At 48.6% G+C, this 22068-nt stretch overlaps 6 protein-coding genes across 6 annotated transcripts; 1 reads left to right on the plus strand and 5 right to left on the minus strand.

The window, feature by feature from the left end:
- Nucleotides 1–3500: 3500 nt before the first annotated feature.
- Nucleotides 3501–3963, plus strand: EsH8_II_001210 (uncharacterized protein; the record flags this gene model as incomplete). The annotated part of the gene is made up of 2 exons (XM_083264508.1): nucleotides 3501–3600; nucleotides 3668–3963. The coding sequence occupies 2 exons, from the start codon at nucleotides 3501–3503 to the stop codon at nucleotides 3961–3963; spliced, it is 396 nt and encodes a 131-aa protein (XP_083121830.1).
- A 2339-nt stretch (nucleotides 3964–6302) lies between these two features.
- On the minus strand, nucleotides 6303–6910 carry EsH8_II_001211 (flavin reductase family protein; the record flags this gene model as incomplete). Its single annotated transcript, XM_083264509.1, has 2 exons — nucleotides 6303–6377; nucleotides 6437–6910. 2 exons carry the CDS (start codon nucleotides 6908–6910, stop codon nucleotides 6303–6305), a joined length of 549 nt encoding a protein of 182 aa, XP_083121831.1.
- A 1137-nt stretch (nucleotides 6911–8047) lies between these two features.
- Nucleotides 8048–10533, minus strand: EsH8_II_001212 (DUF3405 domain-containing protein; the record flags this gene model as incomplete). The annotated part of the gene is made up of 2 exons (XM_083264510.1): nucleotides 8048–9914; nucleotides 9989–10533. The coding sequence occupies 2 exons, from the start codon at nucleotides 10531–10533 to the stop codon at nucleotides 8048–8050; spliced, it is 2412 nt and encodes an 803-aa protein (XP_083121832.1).
- Nucleotides 10534–13796: 3263 nt separating this feature from the next.
- EsH8_II_001213 (uncharacterized protein) lies at nucleotides 13797–14982 on the minus strand (the record flags this gene model as incomplete). Its single annotated transcript, XM_083264511.1, has 2 exons — nucleotides 13797–14290; nucleotides 14355–14982. The coding sequence occupies 2 exons, from the start codon at nucleotides 14980–14982 to the stop codon at nucleotides 13797–13799; spliced, it is 1122 nt and encodes a 373-aa protein (XP_083121833.1).
- Nucleotides 14983–16671: 1689 nt separating this feature from the next.
- Nucleotides 16672–17889, minus strand: EsH8_II_001214 (uncharacterized protein; the record flags this gene model as incomplete). Its single annotated transcript, XM_083264512.1, has 1 exon — nucleotides 16672–17889. One exon carries the CDS (start codon nucleotides 17887–17889, stop codon nucleotides 16672–16674), a length of 1218 nt encoding a protein of 405 aa, XP_083121834.1.
- A 1181-nt stretch (nucleotides 17890–19070) lies between these two features.
- Nucleotides 19071–20018, minus strand: EsH8_II_001215 (uncharacterized protein; the record flags this gene model as incomplete). The annotated part of the gene is made up of 1 exon (XM_083264513.1): nucleotides 19071–20018. The coding sequence occupies one exon, from the start codon at nucleotides 20016–20018 to the stop codon at nucleotides 19071–19073; it is 948 nt and encodes a 315-aa protein (XP_083121835.1).
- Between the last annotated feature and the right edge of the window lie 2050 nt (nucleotides 20019–22068).

A 22068-nucleotide genomic window follows, 5' to 3' on the forward strand; every position in this document is an offset into this window, starting at 1 on the left:
GAGCATTGGCATTCACAGGAGGCTCGTTTTGGGTGTCAAATCAATGGCACATAGCTCACTGCCTCTTCATCTGGCAGAAGCTGGTGCGCATGAGGGAAACAGGCGTTATCATGGAGGCCCGTTTTGACAGCCTGATGCATGCCCAGCACTGCACTGAATTAATACTTGGTCCATGGCCCCATTACTCCTTCTTGATAGAGGTGCCTGTCATGACAAACGCAAGCGACGAGCCTATGAGGCTGACTGGGGTGTCGAAGATGGAATTAATACATGACAAGCTGAATCTTAGCCTCAGCACTTGATCAGATTTATTTCATTAATATTGAAACCGGTCCTTGAAGTTGATATTAAATTGATGTGATGAACCTTTCTATTTCCGAACAAAATAATTTGCACTTCTGTCTATGTGTGGTGCATACTCGCTGGTTCATGCGGATGGCCTGCACGGTCGAACATTCAACACCTCAAAACTCTTCTTTCCTAAAATAGGATAGACTCTCATCCCAAGATGACTCCCTTAATTACCGCCTTCCGTGGACATTGCGCTCGTGGAACCCCACTACAGTCTGACTATATCGTCATCTTATCCCATATGTCAATTGCCAAACGGGGAACCAAATCCATACAGACTTGACCTATGTGTCAAATTTTGCCGCATACCATTTAATCAAGCTATGGGGCTCTATAAGCATGTAGATAAGCATAATGTCATCATAAAATCCCCACACAAAGGATTCCCCAGCGGGCCGTTGCGGATGCGATCGATGGAACTCCGACCAGCATCCTCAAACCCCTGCGAAGGTGAATTGGTGCATGGTCATGGCGGTCGGGGCGGGGCCGTTCCAGAAGTAGTTAAAGTATTACTGCTAGACTTGGCCTATGACGACGATGTTGGAAACGAGGCTATCGCCAGCCACGCCAAATTCAACTTTGCGGCTAGCAATCAAAGACGACAAGACGCGTGTCCTAGGAGATGTTGCAACTCGGAACATACGGGGCTGTTTAATCATTAAGCGGAGAAATCTTCTGGGTTTAGAATCCTAATTTCGATAAACCACCGACCTCGGACTGGCTTGCTGGCATTCTCTTACTCAGCCAACTTCTAACAACATAGGAACCCCACAGAGCTGAGGAGTTCACCCCCAGTTGTACGCTTAATAGGAAGGTCGTAAGTTATGGCCAAGCACTCTGTGCAGAAGAGGGTTATCCGCGGTAATTACTTTCGGCATCATCTTTTCCTGGAGGGCTGAAGGAGCATTGAGGCTGGATTGGGTATGCTGGTGGGACATAGTGAGAGAGAGGCAAGACACAACTTTCGTATGTCCTGATATTTGATGCAAGAGGATCTCTGATTGTAGGCCTACAAATACTGGGCTTGGTCCCGTCGTGTATCCTGTTGAAACTCAGATTCATCCGCTACTCAAACCGATTCAAGACACCAACCTTTCCCCAAGCTTCAATACCGGGACTCCCAACACCTCCAAAATGCATTTCGTTAAGATCGCCCTCACCATGAGTGCTCTCACCATCAGCGTTTTTGCTCTCCCGAACCCTCAAGGTAGGTTACCAGCCAGTTCCTTTCATTGTTGAATGAGAGCAAGTCGCTAACGTATGTAAGCCTGGACCATGCGCCTTGTGGGCTCAACCCCTGAGGAGGAGCAGACTTCCAAATAAGGGCTAGAAGGGACGTCGCCTGATTTGCGGGTATTCACATAGCGGAGTCAAGCATTGGGAACTCTAAGGCTCTATTCAAGAAGTGTGGGAAAGTTCAGATCAGTCTTTCGATTGATGAAGAAGGAAAAATGGACCCCAGGAGCATCTTTGGATTTAAAGATATTTCCATGTTCTGTGGAAAGACCATTGGCATCAGGAACTGAGTGGAGGTTAGAAAAGTTTAGCAATACATTCATTTGCTACTATTATCAATATGACAACCTCATGTATTGCCTTGCACCACCAATTATGGTTTTGGTCGTAACCATAATGGTAAACATACGAATTCCTTTATTATGCGGTCTTGAGTAATATTGATTGAATAATAATAGCTCATAAGCATCAATAAACGGTTTGAATATGTAGAAACAAATTGGTGGGATGCTGTAGATCTCAGAGGGAGGAATGGCGACAGATCGAGAGGAGCATGACTCGTGGGCCAGTAGGTGACTGGCAATGAGCGCTGACTGATAGTAGCATGGAAACTCCTGGGAAACTATCTACCCGTTCTCGGCTACGTTCCTATCACAGGGTGTAAACTCACGAGACGCAATAAACGGGCTGGGTTTGGGGATGAGATAGGTTCAAGATGCGACATCACAATGCCACATGCCCCACTGGTTGTGGCAGCAGAGCTTCCTGAATTGGGAGATGCATAAGTCCATAGACCCGCATGCTCCACAGGCTGAAGTTCCTTAAAGATCACTGAAATATACAAAGTTGACAATTATTTGATTACCCCATGCCAAATATCCCGGTCTAGTGTAGATCTGGGCTTGGTGGAACTCCGTCAAAATTGCATAGTAGTGGAGAAGGGGGGAGGGGCGAGATAGTAGTGTATGGCTGATAGTTAACAATAATATAACATGTAGAATAGAGGATTTGATTGTTGATTTGATCGAGTAACTCGACAAGGATTTAGTAAAATGGAACCAGGGCAACAGTGATGGGCCGCTTAATGCGACCTGGATTACTCATGCCAGGTTTCTGCTCTGTCCGGGCCTGCCACCCCGGGAAGCATATCAACTTATGAGGTCCAAGCCTTAGATCCGTCGCTCCTCTGCTTGGAAAAAAAGACTTTTACGACAATGTCACACCGCGATAAGTCTGTCCATGCTAAGGATGAAGAAAGCGAACAGGAGTCCGACGTACTCCTCAGCCATTCAACTAAACATCCAAATTCTCGGAAGAGGGTGCATTTAGAGAGTCGCTGTCTCAGGTTGCTTCCTTGGTGTATTAATGGTGTTTTGGTTTTGGTTCTGGTCGGCCTTGCCCTGCGGATGACAAGTCAACGGCATGACAAGTGTTCCGCATCCGATCCGTCAATACACGGCTGGGGTAAGACTGCGGATTGGCATCCCCAACTACATTAGGTTCATGAATACTTACAGAAATACGCTAGATCTTGCTTCCGAGGCAATCGAATACCAACGTCAGCAGTTCATCGGGGCCTTCGGAAACCCGGAGGATTCATCGCCGTATCAAGGATGGCCTAATCACGAGAGAGATAAACTCTGGGCTGATTCTTACGCAAGCAAGTTACTCCAACAAAGTCGTAACGTGCGCTTCGCTAATAGTGAGATAATGCAGTGGGCCTGACTCTACACGTAGATCAGTCAACAGCGGATAAGCTTGGACGCAGAACAGAGCGAGTTCCGGTTGAGAAGTACAAAGATGAATACTTGGTGGGATTAGATGTATTCCATCAGCTGCACTGCCTGGTAATTGAAACCCGCTCTCTACCTTTTGAATTCCAAGGTTCGATCTCTTCATTTGCTTACTATTTGATGAAGAACGTACTACGAAAGGGATTCTACCCGAAGAGATACAATACGTCATTGACGAAACCTGACGGGAAGGTGGACTACGGCAAGTGGATTCACATCGGTAAGTCAAGGCAAATAGGGGACTACTCCGCAACTCTGCCGGCGTCCCTGGGCTAAATCACCGCAAGATCACTGCGTCGAGTCCATTCGCCAATACCTCGTATGCCACGCAGATACAGCAGCAATCACATACGACTGGATGCCGACGTCTATTCTCCAACCGAACCTTCAGACGATACACACATGTCGTGACTTCGATAGTATCCGTAACTGGGCGTTCCAACGGCACGTTGACGAGGTCAATCTCGAACACCACGTTGAAAATGGGACTATAGTGGATTACACCGGCAACAACAGCGAGTCCGGGGTGTTTATAGAGGCCGACATCCCCAAGGATTTCCAATATACTGTTGATGAAATGTAAACCATCGTCCTTGGGTTATGGGTAAAAGTAATTCTTGGGACTTAAAATCAGGAAGAAATAAAGCAATACTATTTGATACAACAGACTTCGTATCGATCGGTCTTAGGGTAAAACAACCTTGATTTGTTATTCGGGCAAAATGCATGTATAATTATAACATTCTTTCAAGACCTACAAATATACAGTCAATTCAAGACGCTTATGGATAGTTCTGTTAGTATCGAGCTACAGCACATTGTTAACAAATCCACAACTGTCGGAAGTCAGATCATAACAAGTGAGTCGAGGTATGAGCCTGAACCTGTCCTGACCAAAAGCGACACTATGTTAATGTTACAGGCGTTCCGTACGGCCCTATGCTAATCTGGAGATATTGAAAAAGTTTAATACAAGTTCAAATTACACAAATGTTCGAGTATTGGAACAGAAAAAAAGGCTAGATACAAGAAGCTTGCTTCCAATAAATGTATTCCCACATCCAAGTGAGTATATAGACACCTGCCTCAAAACGAGAATCTTCCCATAGTCTACAAACTATATACCGAAGACAATAATTCCAAACACTCCTTTAGTCTATCTTTTTGGACAGAATTCCATCTTCTTTTTTTGTTTATCAAGATATTCCTGTTGCCTGGGACGTATGAAAACAGCTGCTTTCCTGGCGACTCCGGCAAGCTTTCGTGACTCTCTCAGTTGCCCGTTAATTGCGCTCTGACATTGATTATGGGGTACTTGAACTTTGATTTGGTCCAACGTCGTCCTCAGATCCGTGATGGTACCAGGATATGTTTTCACCAGGTACGGGTCGGCAATGTTAACGTTGTGGCTGGCGAAAGACTTGAACAAGGACCCAAGACCGGTGGAATCGCAACGCCAATTGCTGCAGTCACTGGTATCGTAGTAATTTCTCAACGCGCACTTTCCTGTTGTGAAGGACTCGAATAGTTCCAAGAACGGTTGAAGTTCGGCTTCGAGCAGTAACTGGCGGTTACTGCTGACGGTCTCTTTACATCAACGTGAGTTTTTCTAAGTTTAATTGTAGAATTTTGAAGCTATACTCACCGAGAATTTCGACAGGTCGAAGATATTCTATTGAATCGATCGGAGTGGTCGGTGGCCCACTGTACTTTGACGTTTTGGTGTCCCACGACGGCCTCCCATAAAGAAGTTGATCATCGGTCCCCAAGATACAATTTTCGATCATGACTGCCATTGTGGAGCCGAACAAGGCTGCGTCTCCCAGTTCCCAAGCTATACACAAAAGTTTCGGCTCGTGAGTTTCGCAACTCACGTTTCGAGTCCAACTGTGCGCCCAAGGCCGAACAAGCGCGGTGGCGTCGTACTTCTCCGTCAGAGTCAACAGACTATAAAGAGCGCCAAGTGACATTTGCGATGGTATCGCATGGAAGGTACCATGGATAATGCTGAGAAAAGTGCCCATCGCTTTGCTTCTATCATCGGGTAGTTCTACTATCCATTCAGCGGAGCCTGACGGACGGGATTCCGCAAAGCCGCCAAAGAGCATTTTCTTGAAAACTGGTGAAGATCTGGCAAGGGTTTTGGAGCAGACCCGATACTTTGACGGCCGGCTGCCGACGTGGAGAACAAGGTCACCATCGTTGTCATACGCAATAAAGGTACTTGGAGCGCCCTTGTCGGACTTTTCATCATCCTTGATAGCTGTGCAATCGTCGACGGTAGATTCTTCGGCACTCAGGTTCAATGCTGCGGGAGCCATGATATCAGATTCAGAATGCGTGGATCGAAAATAATTGAAGAAAAAAGTCTAGCAAGTGGAACAAAAGAAAACAAAAGCAGAAAATTCATAGTAACTACTTGCCAACCTAGTCAATGCGAATAGCGTGGTTGAAACGTTCTAGTGGCATCTAGGGCCATTGAGGTGCTTTATGGGTCACTGCAGCAACACCAGTACCGAATGAATCATGGTCTGTGGGTGCAAGTGAAGGTCTTTGTCAACGACCAAATCCGGCCACTTCTCTTTCATTTGAATCAGCCAAGCTGAAAGTCCCAAGATATTAATGGGCAAGGTGTGTTCGCATCTCGGTCGGTCCTCAAATTCATGCACAGTTTCTGCTGTCCTAGCTTCGCATAGTTATAGAGGCTGGCGTTTTTGGTACACATCTAGCCATCTTAGAAACCATCACCCTGTCGATGACAATCTACAAACTCAATAGAATGGTGAATTGGAAATTTTGCCAAGCTTACGATAACGTCTTTGATACAGAATCAATCTCGAAAGTATGATTCATGCCAGTGACACCACACTCTGCCATTCAAATTGTATTATCTGGCTCTGTGACTGGGTAAATTGCCTTGTATCATTTCTCTGACTGCAGCTCTGATTCATCCTCTTCCTGGAAACCTTCGACATTGTTTTTGGCATTGCCCTCAAGCTGACAATGATTGAGTGAGCTGATCTAAGCAAGAAACGAAAGTGTTTGAATTTACGTACCCCGATTAACATTCTCTTGTCGCCAGGAACCACCATTTCGAAGGAATCGTTGATCACGCCGTACTCAAAGTATCCCAGTCGAGCTATTGGGTTGGTCTTTCGGACGTCGATTTTCCCATCAGTCAGGACGTTGTCGTCAATATGGACCCCTACAACTTTGCCAAAGATGACGTCGACAGTGCCCATCGGAGGCTTTCCGGGAAGCCGAACTGTATGCAGATATTCGCATTCGAAACGGACCGGAGATTCGGCAACCATAGGAACAGCTATCTTCAGGCTCTTTGACCAGGTCTTCTTCAGCCCAGCGCGCTCAAACTCGTCCTCTTCTGGACTAATCGCCTCTGCCGAAATATTGACGCTTTCTCGGAGGGGAAACGTCGCTAACTGCCAGCAAAAGCTTCCGGTTCGTTCAATGTTGTTGACAGTGTCTTTGCGATCATGCGAGAAAGTCTGGTTTGCGCTGAACATAACCATAGGTGGGTCGAAGCTGACGTTGGTGAACTGACTGTAGGGCGCTAGATTGTGTTCGCCTTTTGGGGAAACGGACGAGATCCATCCGATAGCGCGAGGAACAACGCAGGCCTAGGAATTCAGAATGCCAAAGCGATATTATATCTTCTGAAAAACGTACCTTGAATGGATCATAGGGAAGCCCATGATTGTTGCTATCGGTATTGTAGAACATCATGAAAGTCTCAGAGTAGAGCTATTGTTGATGGTTTTCTATGGCTTCCAGATTTACATGAGCTTGGCAGTTGGTTCTTCGGCGAGTATTTATGTTTGCTGAGCACCCACGAGTCCTCTGGATCAAAATGTCGGTAACGATGTGAACGTTTGATTTGCCAGAAGTCGTCTCCGAAACATGGCTGTCTTGTCCGACTTTCGGCCGCATTGCGTCATGCGGACCTATCGGACAGCTCGGCGATTGGGCTGTATTCGGGGCTTTCGGACTGTTCGGATCAAGCATCAGGCCCCACACTCGGTGTCGGACTGTGCCGCTCTATGCAGCAGTCTCAGCTCTCTCACGAACCCGATGCGGGGGACACTTTTGATTCACAATTTCTTTTTCCTTTGAACGGTTGTAGCGGCGGTTTATGTAGGCTTTTCTGCGCCAGCCACGCTGAACAATGAGCTGTCCCAACAATCATCTGCAACACATCATCCTCTGGTCTGGAATCTGATCTAAATCGTATTTCTGAAGGCGATGATACATTGGGGGACTAGGTCATGAATCATCATCTCCGCGCTTGGAAGCAAGATGCTTTGGGAAATCAGAGCCTGGAAATGGACTTTTTGTAACTGTGGCTTGGACCACGGTACTTCATGTTATGAGCTTTAGCTTGAGAGATGGAGAAGGATTGAGGAAAAGTCTATATCGCGGAGATTCAGTGAACATTGCAAGAGTTGAAGTAATCATTTTAATTTGTTAGTAATGTATTGACTTCTATAGTATGTAGTGATAAGGTATCAAAGATCAGTCACTCACTAAATCACAAGCAGTTTTTTGTTTGTATGCATCACTGCGTCTGTTACCGCTGCATGCTCTGAATCTTAATTACAAAAATAAACCAAGAAAATTCTAAATATTCACTCTTGATTTGGCCCATACCATTAGCCGTAGTTGAGCTCGAATCGGGTTGCAAAGCCAGCTTCTGTAGGCTCAACCTCTTTGACAGGGTGAAGGATCATCGGCGGTAAACAAGGCCGGCCGTGCTCAGTCTCCCAATTCCTCCCGCCAATATCTGTGTCAATGTATCCCATCCAATTATTATACAGCCTCGAGGGGGGTTCAGCACGGTAATACCACGTAGCCCCTTGGTACCTACGCTCTCTTCCATAGCCGAAAGGACTGCCCTCGCCCCCACTGCCCTTATCACCGGAATTAAGCCACTTGTCCAGGAATGCACCACTCCAAGGGCGGTCAAACCAGGTAGGATGGGGTGCGAAAACGGTCTTGAATCCGTGCAAGAGAGCAACGGTCTGAGGGGTCATCTCTGAGGCAATATGGTTACCACGCAGGTTCTCAACATGCATGATATCCAGAAGACGCTTAGAAATGCGGGATTGGGTAACAATAGTAGTCCGCCGCGGAAGTTTCGTGGGATCGGGATTTTGCTCATCCCTGTAACCCCAGACTTTATCCCCAAAGATCCAAGTGCTGTTCACCGGATCAAAAATAGGACCCAGGGTGATGAGGTCGGCGTCCTCTCCCACCCCCCATTTATACGGGTCATCTTCAGGATTTGCGACTGGCGGCTTAGGTCCGACAGGATTGATAAACGATAATTTGGGCGGGCCCCAGACCTGGTTCCTGTCGCGCGTGGCTTGTTCGGTGTGCATACGGAAGTCGGTGTCGTATGCTCCATGAAACTCGGGGATATAGTAGCGCTCGTTGCGCTCCCACAAGTTCCTTCGAGGCTGGTCCCTGGAGAAGTCCTCCAACCGCCTCAGGAAGTCGTAATTATGACCGAGAAACCTGACGTCCATTTCCCAGTTCCATATGAAATCGAATTCCGGGTGATCGATACTGAACTTTTGGACGCAGAGCCACTGAGCATGATGAACAGTCTTCTCTTCAGCATCTGTGAGAGCCGTGTAGATATCCCAGACAGCCTGGTCATTCCAGACCTTGGTAATACTGTGGAATTCCTTGGGGATGTGCGTGTCGAGAACATTTTGGCGCTCTTTGTCATCCCAAATATTGACCGAGTCATCGCGAACATGTAAGAGTAGAAACACCTCGTACTCTCCGCCGGACCGAAGTGAAAGCTCAGAGATGAGGGATCTGATAACCTGCTTGTCGTTCTCGGTATACTTCTTGCCGGTGTAGGTTCTCAGCAGAACTGCGGATCGAGCCTCGTGCGCTGTGTTCTCCCGAGTGTTCAGCTTGCCGTCGACCTTATCCTCAGGCCCGGGCCCCGAGTCTTGCCGTTTCGTCATCTCCATTTCCTTCCCGTACTTTTCCGCAATGTCCGGATAAGCGGTCATGACGTATTCGTTCGGCTTGCCACTCCCAAATCGGGCGGCGTTCTGTTCCAAGCACTTCTTCTGCAGATCGCCCCATTTGATGCTGTCCCAGTCGATGGGAAGACCAGTCTTGCTGTGCAGCTGAGGAGTCAAACCGTACTGGCCAAGTCTCGTGTCGCGCTCGTAACAGATATTGCCGTCCATGTCCAGGGTGTCGAAGCCGCCCACAATCGGCTTGGGAAAGTCGCGCGGGTGGCCCTTGAAGACCAACAGGTCTTCCACAGGTTCGCCAAGCGCGCCTATACACGGCACATACGGGTTACGATGCGTCTTTTTCCACTCGTCGCTGTTGTAGTTCGGGTAGGGGTCGAAATGAACTGGCCGCTGGTTCGTGTAAGGCTGTTCCTCTGCAGAAGACGGTCTGAAACGGTTCGCGTGTTTGGCTGGCCGATCGTCTTGTTGACTCAAAGAGTTGAGCGTGTTCCCATAGATTGCGCCGCTCCCGGGAAGCCTATGATGAAGAACCGTAAGTGATCTGGGTACGAAACGATTGATGATAATGTTTGAGTTGGTGGGTAAACTTACTTCTTGGCTGCCTCGTACTCCGCCGCGAATTGATCTCGCAACTGTTGCTCATGACGCGACCTCGCAGCCTCCGTCTCCTGTTCTTTCTTTTTCTTCTTCGCCTCTGCTTCCTCCTTCTCCTTTTTCTTCTTCGCCTCCTTCTCTGCCTTTTCTTTCTTCTTCCTCAACGCTTCCTCTAGTATTCTATTTTTCTCAATCTCATCATTCACTGCTTTCTGATTTTGTTGCTTTTCCAATTCTTTAGCTTTCTCGTCCTCTTCTGTCTTCTTGTTGTCTTCCTGTTTCCGTAATTCACTGTCTTGCTTGACACCACCCTCATTTGGCGTGCTTGGAGGTTCCGGCCTGGACGGCTCAGAGGGTGGGACTAACGGTTTGTTGGTGGGCTCATCAGGCGGTGTTGCGGTTTGGCCGTGACGCCAGATGACGATGTTCCTCCTATCGCGGATATATGCCGTCCAAGAGGTGTAAAAGACAAGAACGGCTAAAATAAGGAATATGAGTGTTTTGGGTCGTGCCCTGGCCCGCAACGGGCTTGGCTTGAACATGATTATTGTCTCAGGCGTTAAAGGCTGCAGTGCTCGGGTGAGCCGGACCGCTGTGCGCAGTTTTGAATCAGACTGCGATCGTGTGGTTTCGAGATGTTGTCTCAGCTCTCATGAAGCGATACAGTAGAAAGTGCATAGAAAATGCACCATCAACCAAAGCCTTGACCGGTGCGCGCAAAATGAGTGAAGTGTGGTCGTTCATGAATGAGCGAAACTGTATTCGATGAGCATGCTGCGAAGGAACATATATCCTAGCGAGTCTTAAAGACCAAGATATCTGCGACATTCTAGCGAAGCACCTCACTTCACAGGGATAGCCTTTCCATGCAAAATGTGATAAATGCGTCTGTCAAAACTAGATAGATTAAGGGGTCATCGGATTACTCAGCCTGATTATGGGCAGATGAGTTGCATTACCCAGCAGCGGAATTCCGAGATGACACCTCCGGGCTACCAGCAGCAATATCTTCACTGCTGCTGCTGCTGCTGCTGCTGCTGCCAACCTTCCTACGTTCTCTTCTACACACACATACAGAATACAGAACCAGTTTACCGCGTTGCTTTGATTGCGTTGATGTTACCACCCTACGAGTGTTCTGTGAACCAGCAGGGGTTTCATTCTTTAAATGTATGATACATTGTGGGAAAATAAGGTTTTGGCTGTGTCGGGTTTCATACAGGGGATGGTTGACAACCGTTGATCACACACAGGAGTCGGCCACCAGCTTGGGAAAAACTTCCTCTAATGACTGAAAATGGAAATAAAACAATCTCTGTCAACTACCATTTCTTGGATGGCTTGAGTGTTTTTCCTTTTAATACAAAATTAGAGTGCATTTGTCGGTCGGTCACTGCCCCAATTGCATTTGACTTCAAGATCAGATGATGCTGGCCCCAACTACCATGTCAACATCCAATCCATTTTTAGGACGAATTAATTTTGTCCCTTTGTGATGAACTCATCAAAATTGAGCGTGATATTTGTCTGAAACCCTCGAAAGGCTCCGGTGTGCAAGGTGCAGGCCTTGGTCTCGGGTAGGGTAATAAAACAGAGTTCGGATAAGCAAGGACCTTAAAAGTGATTCTTAAACTTTCGTGTTGGTGTGATGCGGCAATTGCCCCTTCGTGAGACAACCGTCTGCAACGTAATGCTCTTGGCGTAACGCTCAAAGTGTTGGTTTGTCCTTTGCTCGGCTCCACTTAGATTCCGTTCGCCGGTCCTCGGGATCTCTCACAGCGGCCATCTCAATGTCGCAGTATTTGAAATTCATCGGTGACCCAAGCCTCCAACCACCAAGACTATGCAGAAGAACAATTGTGTCAACTGCCAGGCGAGTAGATGCACTGCAGGTGATGACGCTATTACGAGTCCAGAAGTTATCAACGAATCTCAAGACATCGTTGATTGTCGTTTCTTTCTTGACAAAAGTCTGGTGTCGTTCGAGGTTGTATTTGTTCGTCATATTGCCATCGATTCACTGTCATATATACGGATATTATATGAAATGACCTGAGGGGAAACGTATGAGGATCACGAACTTTCTGAATCTTTATCGCTAGCTTACCCGCAAACCCATCCTTCCTGTGATGTCCGACGTCCCCCGTCACTAATCTGTCAAAACAATAGCGCCAATACCCTTCATTATTTACACAGAGAAGGGTCTGATCTTCTCATCTCGGAGCTTCTCACTTCTTCCAAGCATTCGATGCTTTATCTTGCGCAGATTTTGCTTTCTTGCATAGCTTACTGCGATCCGTAAGTGAGTTTTGCAGGCAGGCCGCCTGCATATTCTGAAAGACTTGTTGTTGTCTGGACTCCAGGTCTTCCGGAAAGAGCTCAGTTTCTTTATGGGCGACGTAGAACTTTTCGGAAACATCTAGCACAAATCTTGTTCGATATTAGTTCGAACTCGTAGAAAAGGAATCGTCAAAGTCAGATGACGGATCTGCCATGGTGAAGACGATGCAGGAGCGAAAAGCCTGCCTAGGAGACCGCGGGATGAGTCTGTTTGGAGGAAAACGGCGATAATAGAAGACCAAAATTGAAGGTTGATTGATTGAATTCCAAGAACCCTCGGGGGACATAGAGGACGTACTGATTTTGAAAGAGAAAAGACTAGACGCGGAGGCCCGGTGGTCTAACAAAGGCCCCCCCCCCCCCCCCCTTCACGCATGACTACGCCATGTATGAAATCAAGTATAATGGGGAGACGGAGGTTATCGCAAGACGTGGCAATGAGGGTGACACCAGTAGGTCCAGGGAGGAAGATGGCATGGAGGTGGGAGAAGGACGATTTCGTCAAGATGTTGGGGCAGGTTGAAGTGGTGACGGACGGCGAGCCGTGGACCTCAGATGTATAGAAACAGTTGCAGATGGGATAGGCACAGGTGAGTTAAGAGTCTTCCGTAGATAGTATGCAAAATGCGGGAAGATTCTGAACTATCAGCCCCCCTTGGAAGTTTCCCACCTCTCCAATGCAATTAAGAAAAGGTTTCTAACCTCATAGAACTATTTGGTAAAACTGTGAGTTTGTATAACCTTGTGTTGCTAATATCTTCTGTCACCAGTTGATAGCAGCATAAAACAAAACACATATTAGTTAATTTACAGAAACAAAATACAGCCAAAGATTAGGCCATAGTGACTTGTAGATGTCCCCTGTCAAAGTGGTAACGTTCGAGTTGCAGTTGACTCTACGTGGACTACTAGATGATGCTCACTCACAGAATCACTGAGTTGTAGTTAAAAGAAGTGGTATCCGCGATAACTGGCGCGCAGTTGGAATAGGCTTAACGAGATCATTTAACACGCGCTAACAGCTAACAGTATCTGTCACTACACGAAAGTATGCCCTGGTGAAGAGTACGTCTCGAAATATCAAAGATGATACTAAATTAAGCTGCAGGCTGTTTTCGGGCGACTTTTTGAGATCTGCTGTGACTCGATCGTTCGTCTTATTCTGTTCGAAACCTGAGCCACTACTGACTTCAACCTGAGCGGGCCGTTGCCTGAGCTTTCAGTGGGCGGAGTGGGCTCAAGTGGAATACATGCAATATCTGCGATAGAGCCAATAAATTTTGGATTCATAATTGCTGTTCTCCATATGGTTGGCAATGGCCTTAATCACACTGTGAACGTAGCCGGAATTACGAATGGTCTTTAGGTGGTACCTCGGGTTTTTCGATGACCCTCTCTGTCTGAATTTATACATGAATATTCAAGGGAATAAATACACCAGGGACTCAAAGCGTCCCGAAACCTATTACTTAGACAGACCTGTCTTTTGCGCTTGCTTCATCAAATACTCCTTGTGCTTTGGCTGCACGAAACTCATGTTTCCCCTGAGCATTAGGGACCTCTCTACGCCTTCCCGGAGCCCTGCTTGCAGCACGTGTTCGCAGGCGCTCAATGTGAACCCAAAACGCGGATGTGCAGACTGCCCGAAACTGAAAGAGGTCGACGTCGGGTGAGAGTAACCCGAATGAACAGTATACAACTCGAGTTTGAGGAGGACGGATTGTAGCGTTGAAGCACTCCCGCGATATGCGCTGACAGGATCTGGTGCTGTGACGTCTATCCTCTGAGCGGCGAAAGATCTGATGAGGGACCCCAGAAGAATACTGTCACACCGTTTGCCTCCAGTAGGGTCTTGCGGCGACGACATGCACCGGTCCCCGTGCTTCAATGACATGTACAGAGTGACGTAGGGCTCCAGCATTGTTGTGAGCAGAGTTTTGCGTATCGTTGTTGCGTCATCTATGGGACATTGTCAGATCTAATATCCCGAACAGAACTACGTTTGTGGTGGGGCTTTACATACCGATCAAACCGGGCGGAACTAAACATTCCATGTTGCGAAGCTTATATGTGAAAGTCTCCCTGTTTTCGCCGGAGTAGCCATATACAAGGTCCTCATCGTCGTCGATCAGGCACTCTGTAGCGATTTTCATCGCCATATTGTTGAACGTTTGGGAGTCGCCCAGTTCGTAAGCCACCCCTAGAAGGAGTGGGTTCTGCATACTTGATTTGACGGCCTCCAACCATCCCTTTGCCCAAGGCCGGGCGATGGCAGTTGCGTCGTACTTTTCTGTAACGACGAGTAACTTGTATAGGTGAGTGAGGTCGAGCTGCTCTGGCACCATGTCAAACCGTCCATGGACGATATTAAGCATCAGCTCCAGGGGCTCTTGTCGGTCCTCGGGGAGCTCGACTGTCCAGGCCTGGTGAGCATCTGATGGCCGTGATTCCGCGAAGCCGCCGTAAAGCATTTTTCGGAAAACCGTAGACGCCCTGGATAGAGCTTTTGAGCAAACAAAATATGTTTTCGGCTTTTCGTCAACCTCCTCGCCAATTTTCAGGTAGAGGTCGCCGTTCGAGTCCAAGACGTCTAGTCCCCCAAGACTCCGGACCGCTGTTGTATCGTTGTAGTCCTCTTCCATAGTCGTCATATACGCCTGGGGTACACGTGATGTGCGCCGAAGATCCCTCGCCAGATCGACGGCAGTGGTTGACAGTCAGATGAACCTCAATCTTCGACTGAGCACACGGGATTGGAAAAGTCGAAGAGATCGCCAGGCTGACCCGGCTTCCAACACGATGAGGATGGGAGCGAAAAGGTGGCCAGATTGTGGCCCGTGCACGTTCCAGAGACAGTGTAGCAGGGGCACAGGAGTGTTTTGAAATTCGGGCGATATGTTTGGACGCAATGCCTTGGGGTAAAGGAAGATGATGTAGGCTGTGTTCTTGGGGAATGGCCGAGTCAAGTCATGCTTTTTCTGAAAGAGGAAAGCATTTCGTCGTAAAATGATTGAAGCCTTTCAAAAGGCCAGTTGCAGCAAGCGAGGCAGATGTGCCACGGCCGGAAGATATACGAGCAACCCGCGGGATCACGGCCCCCGAGGCCCCCGCGTGGCGGACCCATGAAAAATATGGACTGGTCCCTCGTATTGGATCCATCCCACACCCCGTGACGGCATCCCACCCGTACGCGGGACGGAACGCCTCGTCAACCCCACACCCCGAAATGTGCCCCGAAAGGATATCGTTTAGAGCCTCCTGGGCGTATATGCGCCTACAGCATAGGGTTCATGAAGCCGGTGGGATTTTGAACGATAACCGAAACGTGGTGTTTATCTTTACCGTCATGGCGGTGTCGTGCACTGGTTTCGCGTCGGTGACAGGAGCTACTTGGATTGCTGACGGGTGCGCTGCAACGTCGGAAGATTGCAAAAGCTGTTTATGGGTGCTATTCTGTGATGTAAAGGTATTAAAAAAAAAAAAAAAAAGAGAAAAAAGTATTTGATGTGGCTCAGTGTCGAGAACCTCCTGATAGAGTTTCGGTGGCAAGTATGACCAGGAGAAATAGAGAAAAGTTCAAAAATGCAAAAGATCGAAGGATACTGTGCCCTTCTGACGCTAGAATTCTGGATTTGCTAAGAGAAAAAATATATATTTGGGATGATCTGCAAACACCATAGCGATGTTTTCTTTCTCAATAAGTCTGAGCCAGTTCTGCGAAGCTGTCAGAGGTGTTGTCAAGCAGAGTGGAGGGCGCAGTATCTTCGTGTTCGTAGGTAGGTAGTAGGTAAGAAAGACTACTGCAGAAAGCTGCCCTCGTGGATTGCCTTGGGGCAATCCAAGAAGCTTATACTTATACAGTCACATTGCCTCGTTGATATCTTGTACCTTGATCCGTGCGCCTACGTTGCTCGTGCCTCTGTATGCCCCTGATGTCGTCTGGGTGCCTGGCAGAGGCAGACTTCCAAGCGCAGGCGACCCACACCCGCACACTTGCCTACTTGCTCGTTACCTTACTTACTTACAAGCTCAAGACGGGCAATTGGACTCATAGTTTTGGAAGATATTATCACCATTTATGCCTTTAAATATCAAATGGTTGGCGGATTCAGCATTTATTGCGCTGCGTTATTCGACAACGGCACAGCTTACAACCCTGATCCAATTGATGGTGTTGATGGACGGCAGCCAAACGACCTAACAAGCACAGAACTTTTGCAAAGACACGTAATAATCAATGCAGTTTACACCCAACAAACCAGGACTTGCAGATGATAGATGTGTCGCCACTGGAGGTATATTCGTCAACTTGGATTCTTGACTGCAACCTCCAGATGCAACTAAGATGGCAGTTTCAACCAAGCCCTCAAAGCATTCCATCCAAGGACCACTCCCGCCGCCAGAGTCCACCAAAGCACAAGCAAAAGCCCGCTCATCTCTAGTCCGATGTAATACTTGTTCGAGTATCTCGTTACATACCCCGTGCCCCACGCCCAGCCCGCGATCAGAAAAGCCAGTGCCGGCCTACTATTCTGCGGGTTCCGCCTCAGACTAGTCCTGATTGCGAGGCGAAGAAGCGGATAGAAACCCCAGATAATGTAGCTGGCCAACTCGAGGTGGAACCCTAGGATTTTCAGCATTCCGACGAGTCCTTGAAAGGAGATGATGCGAGAGTGGGAGGAGTGGGAAGTGGATGTTGATGAAGGAAGGAATATCGCCATCAGGGCCTCTTGGTGAGCCGGACCGCCCCGGAGAAGCTTGAAGTATGCAATGCCCACGGCCACCACATGGACCGCCCTGGCGTGAATGTACTCGGCGCACCCGAGGATCCAGACGACGTAGACGACCGCCGCTGGCACCATGACCTTTCTCAACCATCTCGCCTCCCGCCTCCTTGTCTCCTTCTCCTTGACGTCCATTTGAAAATCACGGATGTCTCTGTCTTGCATATCCAGCATCTCGCCTGTCTCCCACTTTTGCACAGATCTGAACCAAGTTCTGTTCGCATCCCACCGAAGACAGTACCCAACCAAGATATACATCAAAACGAAGCCCCCCACAAAGTCCCCAAAGACCTTCCATAATCCTTCTCGTCCCGAATTTCTTCCAAAAAACCCCTTATCGACCTCTTCTTGCAGGAAAATTTCTGGACTCCCGACCGCCAGCTTCAAGGTCGCAATGGGCCCGCCGAACCCGCCCACGCCGAGCGAGGGGAACACCATCCGCCTCACGTGGTTCGCCAGCACCGCAAACACCACGATGGCAAAGCTCCGCGCAAAGCCGCCGCTGACTTCCGTAAAGAAGGTGCCGACGGCGGCCGACTGTCGCGCAGAAACGGGCAGCGCTGGCATGAGTATCTTGCGAAGCACGGCCCGGTCGCCTGGGAGGCGGGCCAGGACCATATAGAGCTGGGGTAATGTGGTGTATGAAACGATTGGAACGCGAAAAAACGGACTCTTTGGCGACGTGTCTAGGGCACGGTGGCTGTCTGGTTGGATGTGTTGCGTCGATTTCTTGCGTGGAGGCGATGTCTCTGGTGCGCATTCGACAGCCGACATGGTGGGCAACAATCGCGGGCGCGCAGCTCCCAGTCCAGGTCCCCACAGATCTTGTGACTCCATGCGTTCGCTACGACAGTGTGGTGGTTTTTGCAATCAAAGTCCACATAGGTCGTTTTGTCGAGAATGTGCGACAGAAGCAGCGGACACGACACGGTTGATAATAATTTATGTCAGCCTGGAGGTTGGCTGTCTTAGGCACCGCGACATTTTGCCGACTGGGGTTTGTTAGATGTTAGGGTATCCCCATTCGACTCCAGTTATTTAGCGCTGAAAGAGATTAGCTCGCTAACACGCCACTGCATGTGGCGCGTCCTGCATCACACTAATGCACTAACAGACGGAGCCTAAACACAGGATATGTCTTCCGTTAAGAGAGGCTGACCTCTCTGTCCGAGGAGCAGGGAAAAAGAAGCTCCCTTGGCTTGGAACTGTCTGTCGCTCGCGCCATGCGATTGGTCTAGCGCTCTAGCTTGTTATGCCTTCCGTTGGGACAGATTGTTCTCTCGCCAAGCTGGCTTAGGCTCGATGTGCCGTGTCTGGTGTTTCCGGTCGATAACCGACGACGGTGATCAATAAATGCCGGTGTATTACGAACGTTGTAAGCACGTTGTATGTCTAGTAATCCAAATCTTCTAGCAGTGTCTCGTTCACGTAATGCTGTGTGGTTCTGGGTTGATCATGTCCTCTGACATTGTCGCAGATGTTGCCGGTTTCTTCGGATTCTGAAGATGCAGGCTGTTCAAATGTGTATTTGCATGCCATTTGAGAAGTACTCCAGTCCGAGGAAATGCTCCTGCCAGTCTTTCTTCATTTCCTTCTTCAATTCACAGAACCAAGTTACAAACTTGAATTTACTACGTTTGATTTCCCACCCGTACGGGCATCCTGATACCAACGTCTTTCACGTCAACGGAGGTTAGTACGACGCATGATGCGAATTAAGAACCTCCGAAATAGAAGGATTGTGTTCAGAGACATTGAAAAAGTTGATGTTTCGACTCAAGAAGTATTAATAGGATCTATTTAAGTTAAGCATGGCCTGCTTAGATGTTGTACATGCGATATTACAAGTCTCGAGAGCTTGACGATGGCGCACAGCGCTTCCATGTAACTGGCAATCGGGCAATCAGAAAACGGGTCCCTCAAACCCAGAACACGCATTACTGAGGCAGGCAGGGCTAAGACATCTCTATATCCTCCCTTTTGCTTTCCGGACGAATCATCTCCTCCATAAACAGATCATAAATGCCCTCTTCTGCTGTCTTCACGGCCTTGTAGATCCAAAGGCTGCTCTGCCCCTCCGATGCCAGTAATATATCGCCCTTACCACTGTTTTGTAGTTTGTTGGTGACGGGCGACAACACTCGTGCCATAGCGATAGGTCCCCCCTCCGGTATCACGATCCGCCCGGCGAAGATTGCAGTCGCAACCCCCAACACAAGCTGTGCCAATGTCACCGAAACCAAAATCAAGTTGGCATAGTCCCAGTGGTCAATAACCAAGCGGGAGCCCTTTATGGCGGCGACACCATCGATAACCAAGGGTTCGTTGGCCTGCGCACACATAGCTATCGTTCCTATAGCGAATCGTGCCATAGTTAACGCCATCAAGTCATTGGCTCCCATTTTGGGCAGCCCAAAGGCAGACTCGGACGGGTATACCTGGTACTGGATGTCGTCTACGTCCAGAGACGAGACACCGATTCCCTGTAGCGAAATAGCGGCGGCGGCCATGGATCTGAGACTTTCGGAGACCTCGTGCTCCGGCCTGGTGGCGTTTCCGACGTGGCCAACCGTCACGTTGCAACGGTAATACCACGGCTTGTCTTCTACAGCTTCGAAAGCGGTGACGGTTCTGCAGCCAGCCCCACAGCTTTCCGAAGTATTGGTCATGAAGGTGGTCTGGTTGACACCACCTCGGATAGGAATGAAGACCTCTTCCACAGTGCCATCCCCATTGGTTTCGATACTGATTCTGGTCTCTGTTCCGTTGCCGCCGCTCGTCACGTACCAGCTTTGACACACTGCCGTAGAGTTAAGGGTTCGGTCGGTGGTGACGACAAGGCTTTCCTGTTGAGTAGAATCATCGTCGTCGTCGTCATCATTCTTGTTGTAATCTGCAGACATGGCTGATGTCTCGTGGAAAACGTATGCGCAGTGTGTTTCGTCGCAGTACATGAGAGGATCGGAAGGTGTCCATATAGACCCAACAGTCGGGATCTCTTTCATAAACGCAGTATCGAAGGCTAGGGAGAGCTGACCGTAGCTGGAGTAGGTTAGTTTTCGTTCGTGACCGTGTGAAGGCTTTCGGGGGAGGGTGGTAAAAGACGAGCCTATTTGCAGTATATTCTTGAGACTTGAGAGAATCAGTGTCACTTTGAACTATCTTCGTTGTTTGTATGCTGGACATGTTGGGTATGGATATTTTCCCCTCCTGCACTACCATTGCTAGGGAATCGTGTGTCTCGACGGAGTAGCATAGTCCAAGTAGCGCCAGCGCAATTTGAACCGCCTATTTCTCATTGGAGCACATCAGCATGTAATCATCGATTGTCAATCCCTTTCTAGGGAGGAAAGGAGGGGGGGAAGGTAGTAGTACGTATGGAGGAAGAAGTAGGAACATACCAGGATTAGAAATAACCATATCAAAGCAGCGGCGTGGACGCTTAGGCGGCTTGTCCGTACTGCGAGCCTAATGACGCAACTGACGCTCTCAGCTTGCAGGATCAAATTGACCTTAGGTCGCCAGTCAGTCTTAACTGGTTTTAGGAGCCTGAGAACACTCGACGTACCTTCCGCAACGAGTGATGGTGACGGCTCAATATCCACCATCGAAGTGTGACCACAAAGTCATTAAGCCCTTTCACCACAGAAATACTGAGCGCAATGGAAAGGCCAGTGATGATGGCATTGACTTCTCGCTTCGTCATTTGGGACATGATGGGTAGCACTTCCGAGTAGAAAGCGAGACAGACATACAAGGAGAAAACAATGGCAAAGGTAACCAGCCATCCACCAAAGATGCCTAGGTATACCCACCATCGATTTCTCCTTCGAGCTCTCAATCCTCGGAATCCGCCTTGGGCATTATGCGGGCTCCCGAACCCCATCGATGTCAAGGTCTGTGGTGGGCCATCTGATTTTGAAAAACATTAGCTACACCCATTAGCTACCCATTCCGCCCGTAAAGGTTAGACAGGCCGATTTCGCGAGGAGTGTAAATACCATTAGAGAGGAGAGAGAAGGGATACGTGGTATGCACCATTGGAAGGACTGTTTGGGAGAGGGAGTTCGTTGGTAGGAAGTGTAGGTGACACGCAAAATCAGATACAAAGCACAGTCGGAAAGAACAAATCTCGATTTCAGGGACAGAAGGAGACTACCCAGAGAAAGAGGGCGCGAATTCCGAGGGAACTTCATATCCCCGTCATATTGCATGCATGCTAGTGTTGGGAAACGCATATCGGGGCGGTGTTCCCACAGGGATCCTTATGACTAGTGACTCTAAATAGTCAGGTTAAGAAAAGTCTGTTCGTCAGGGGCTGTACCCTTGCTAGTACCTGGATAAAACTGTTCCACTGTGTCTAGCGGATACTGCGATCCATTTAGAATGCGGCGTCTAGTTTATGAAGCCGGCAAACGGCTTGTGCCTCGCAAGGGCTTATATGGGTTTCGGAGGAGACGGTGGTGTAGAATGATGAGGCTGGTTGGTCTACACTGAAGGCATCATAACTCTCCTCTCCTTCCGGAGATCTCCGCAGCTCCTTCATAACCTATATATACTCACCTCCCAGGCCCAAGATATATCCATTGCTTTATCAGTTACAAATTTCTTTCTGGCTCCTACCTCACCACCATTCTTTACACTTTCCTATCCTTCTCTATCACTCCTTTGACCGAAGTCACTGAAGCTTCATATTCATTATCATGTATCGTTCGTCTATTATTGCACTCTCTGGCATGCTTGTAGCTACCGCCGTTGCAGCAACCACTACCGCAACTGCCACGTCTGCTCTGCCTACCGCGCTGCCTGCTCTCGTCTCCCAGATCCCTTCATGTGTTGCGCCATGCTGGAACAAAGTCGATTCACAGATCGGCTGCTTCGCTGGAAATTTCGATTGTTTGTGCGAGATAGACGGCGAGCTAGTCGTCAAAATGGGTATCTGCATTCGCAACA

This window comes from Colletotrichum jinshuiense, chromosome 2, assembly GCF_051148585.1.
Source record: "Colletotrichum jinshuiense chromosome 2, complete sequence".
In the NCBI taxonomy this organism is placed as follows: Eukaryota; Fungi; Ascomycota; class Sordariomycetes; order Glomerellales; family Glomerellaceae; genus Colletotrichum; species Colletotrichum jinshuiense.